This window comes from Ostrinia furnacalis, unplaced genomic scaffold, assembly GCF_004193835.3.
Source record: "Ostrinia furnacalis isolate ACB-3 unplaced genomic scaffold, ASM419383v2 OfSCF0643, whole genome shotgun sequence".
Lineage (NCBI taxonomy): Eukaryota > Metazoa > Arthropoda > Insecta > Lepidoptera > Crambidae > Ostrinia > Ostrinia furnacalis.
Genome location: NW_021130882.1, coordinates 560,623 through 564,156, shown reverse-complemented (window position 1 = coordinate 564,156; position 3,534 = coordinate 560,623). Strand labels below are relative to the sequence as shown.

Here is a 3,534-nt window from a genome sequence, read left to right as displayed (position 1 = left end):
CCGCTTAAGTTAGATGCTTGAAATTTGGTGTGCAGGTACCTTAGTAAACTTAAAGCTTAGGTACAACAGGATATCGTAAAATTCCCACGGGAACGGGAGTTAGCGGGAAAAAACATTTGTATGAAAAAAACTAAACCGTGTAAGATAGATGAAGACGGGTAAAACGGGATCCACGCGTACGAAGTCGCGGGCGGCTGCTAGTAATAATATAAAACAATAGTAGGCAGGGTTAAATCACAATATGCATTTCCAATAAAATAGTTGAATAAGCATAATCATACAATTTATACAATATTCCGTATTCCACCCGTATTCACAAACGATGCTTGCTTAAGTAAAGCAACAAATTGAACGCACAGCGTTGAATACAGCTCTGTGATTGGTCCGTGTCACCCTGTGCGTCCACGCGCACTGTGAGACCTCATAATTGTGAATACGAGCGTTTGTACATTTTTAACAACATTTTGAACCGCTGCATCCAGATTTGGCTGAAGCCCCTTCTGTAGAGCAAGTGCAATCATCGCATGTTATGAACGCACCTTTATCATCCTTGCAGACACAAATACAAGCTTTGCCCTTTGTAGGTAGGCAGACGCACTTTGAATCTAAACATTTGCAAACGCATCCTCCTCCAATGCATTTGCAGTCGTCACAACGGATAATCTTGCCAGCTTCATCCTCACAGACACAGATGCAATTCTTGCCGTCGGTTGGGATGCAGACGCATCCTTTCTTATCGCATTTTTTTCCACAGCCCTCTTTAGTTTCTACAGTAGAGCAGCAACAGTCATCGCATCGCTTGAAGCCACCTTTTGCATCCTTGCAAACGCAGATGCAACACTTTCCGCCAGTTGGGATGCAGATGCATTTGCTATCGTCACACTTGCACTTGCAGTCTCCGATACATTTGCAGTCGTCACAACGGATGATCTTGCCGGATGCATCCTCGCAGACACAGATGCAATCCTTGCCGTCGGTTGGGATGCAGACGCATCCTTGTTTGTCGCATTTGTTGCTGCAACCAGTCTTGGATTCTTCGACAGAGCAGCAACAGTCATCGCATCGCTTGAAGCCGCCTTTTGCATCCTTGCAAACACAGATGCAACACTTTCCGCCAGTTGGGATGCAGATGCATTTGCTATCGTCACACTTACACTTGCAGTCGCCGATGCATTTGCAGTCGTCGCAACTTATAATCTTGCCAGCTTCATCCTCACAGACACAGATGCAATTCTTGCCGTCGGTTGGGATGCAAACGCATCCTTTCTTGTCGCATTTCTTGGCACAACCATCTTTAGTTACTTTAACAGAGCAGCAACAGTCATTGCATCGCTTGAAGCCACCTTTTGCATCCTTGCAAATGCAGATGCAACACTTTCCACCAGTTGGGATGCAGATGCATTTGCTATCGTCACACTTGCACTTGCAATCTCCGATGCATTTGCAGTCGTCGCAACGGATGATCTTGCCAGCTTCATCCTCGCAGACACAGATGCAATCTTTGCCGTCGGTTGGAATGCAGACGCATCCTTTCTTGTCGCATTTTTTGGCACATTTCACTTCACATTCAGTAGTACACGAGCAGTCATCGCATGATACAATTTTTCCGTTTTCGTCTTTGCATACGCAAATGCAGGATTTTCCTTTAGAAGGGATGCAAACGCATTCGGAATCCACGCACTTGCAGTTGCAGTCCTCTTCGACGCATTTGCAGTCGTCGCAACGGATGATCTTGCCGGATGCATCCTCGCAAACGCAGATGCAAGGCTTGCCATCAGTTGGGATGCAAAAGCATCCGGATTTGTCGCACTTCATGGAGGATGCGGTTTTCTTTTCGCAGCGAGGCATTTTGGTCGATCTGTGGACAAAATTAATAATAATGTTTATTTTATATTCATTTCATTGTACCTTTTTAAGCATTAGGTAAGAAAATAATTTAGTTTTAATGAAATTAATAAGTTCTTAATTATTGTTCTATTATTTATAGTACTAAAGCATACAGTCGTAAAAACAGTTAAATTGAACTAAAGTTTTAATTGTAAAATTAAATAACTTTTCGTTGGATAAATAATTATTGTAAGTTATCTACGCATCTGGCACGTCGTTACCGTTAATAACATTAAACTCAGATCATAATAATATCAATTAAAATTAGTATTGAAATAACTGACACATGATGGACATTAAATAAATATTGAACGAAACTAGTTCCTAGTCAACATAATAAAGAAATAACGAAGACAACTGCCATTAACTCATAGAGATATACGATAAAACGTCACTTTTAGTTTTACGTCACTTTTTACTTACAAAAGTTTATTTTTTGCAAGTAAACTTTTAAAAACCGCCTTTACAGGTCCCAGTATTACTTAACCCTTCCACTGCTTCGGGACAATAAATGGGCCAGTGCTGAGAAGAAGCAGCTCAAAAAACTCACTCACTATTCTCAACAAACAAATGAAAATAGAAATATCTAACAAATTAATCTAAACAAGCGTTCTTAACAACAAAACTACAATTTAAACTCACCAGTATTGTTATTGTTTACAGCTTATCAGTGCACGAGTTGCTTCGATAGCTACGATAGTTGTATTGTGTATGATAGTGCTTATCACTCGCGTCGACTATATACGAGCTCGAAGACTCCGTGCGCAAAAGTGACGAACCGTGCGCAACGCACCGTGCGCAATTATCAGTAGGGCCGTGTGGTCCGAGCGCAAATAGTGACGTGTGAAACGTAGTGGATGCAAAAGCTTAGTAGGTTAAAAGAAGGTTTTAGAGTTCCGTATCTAGAAAGTAAAACTGTGCTACTTAGCCTTAGTGATAGGGTCCCTACTAAGGCTGAGTTACACATCATCACACATCTTACTTTAACAGTAACTAAAACAATAACCGGTGTTTTTTGTATGGAGTTTGACAGACCTATGTAAAGTTGAAATATAATGGTGCAACCCAGCCTCAGACTCCACTGTCCGTTTTTCACCAGCTTTTTATCTGATAGCTAGATAGTTCAAACTTTCACAGATGATGCATTTCTATTGCTGCTATAACAAAAATACTAAAACAAAATAAAATAAATATTTGAGAAGGGCTTTCCTTCCCTACAACAAACGTGATTTTCTTTCCTTTTTTTGCTTAAAAAATTATTTCAGGAACAAAATATTTTAAAGTTTGTACGGAACCCTCGGTGCGCGAGTCTGATTCGCACATGGCCGGTTCTTGTGATCCTAACCAATTTTTGGGAACTACACTAAAGTCAGCAATAGGTCATCATCATTAGGTCATTTAATGTCCACTGCAAGATTACGAAGGTCTAATTCAACATTAGGGAATGGTTTCGACCTAGACTCTCTTTGGCGTCTGGGTAGGGGAGGTCTGGTATCCGTGTACATATTTGTCACTTAATCGGCTTTTATAACATACACAGGATAAGACCGAGAAAAGAGAGAGGATAATCCTATTTTGCTCTACCGGAACGACACGACAAACCTTATCTTTAACAAATTATTGGGAATTGTACAGACAGTCAGCAAT

The 3,534-nt window shown here is 40.7% G+C and overlaps 1 protein-coding gene across 1 annotated transcript; it reads right to left on the bottom strand.

Moving 5' to 3' along the window:
* Positions 1 to 203: 203 nt before the first annotated feature.
* Positions 204 to 2,637, bottom strand: LOC114366636 (protein draper). The gene is made up of 2 exons (XM_028323568.1): positions 2,530 to 2,637; positions 204 to 1,858 (listed from the first exon to the last, which is right to left on the bottom strand). The coding sequence occupies exon 2, from the start codon at positions 1,846 to 1,848 to the stop codon at positions 454 to 456; it is 1,395 nt and encodes a 464-aa protein (XP_028179369.1). The 5' UTR covers positions 1,849 to 1,858; positions 2,530 to 2,637; the 3' UTR covers positions 204 to 453.
* Positions 2,638 to 3,534: the final 897 nt, after the last annotated feature.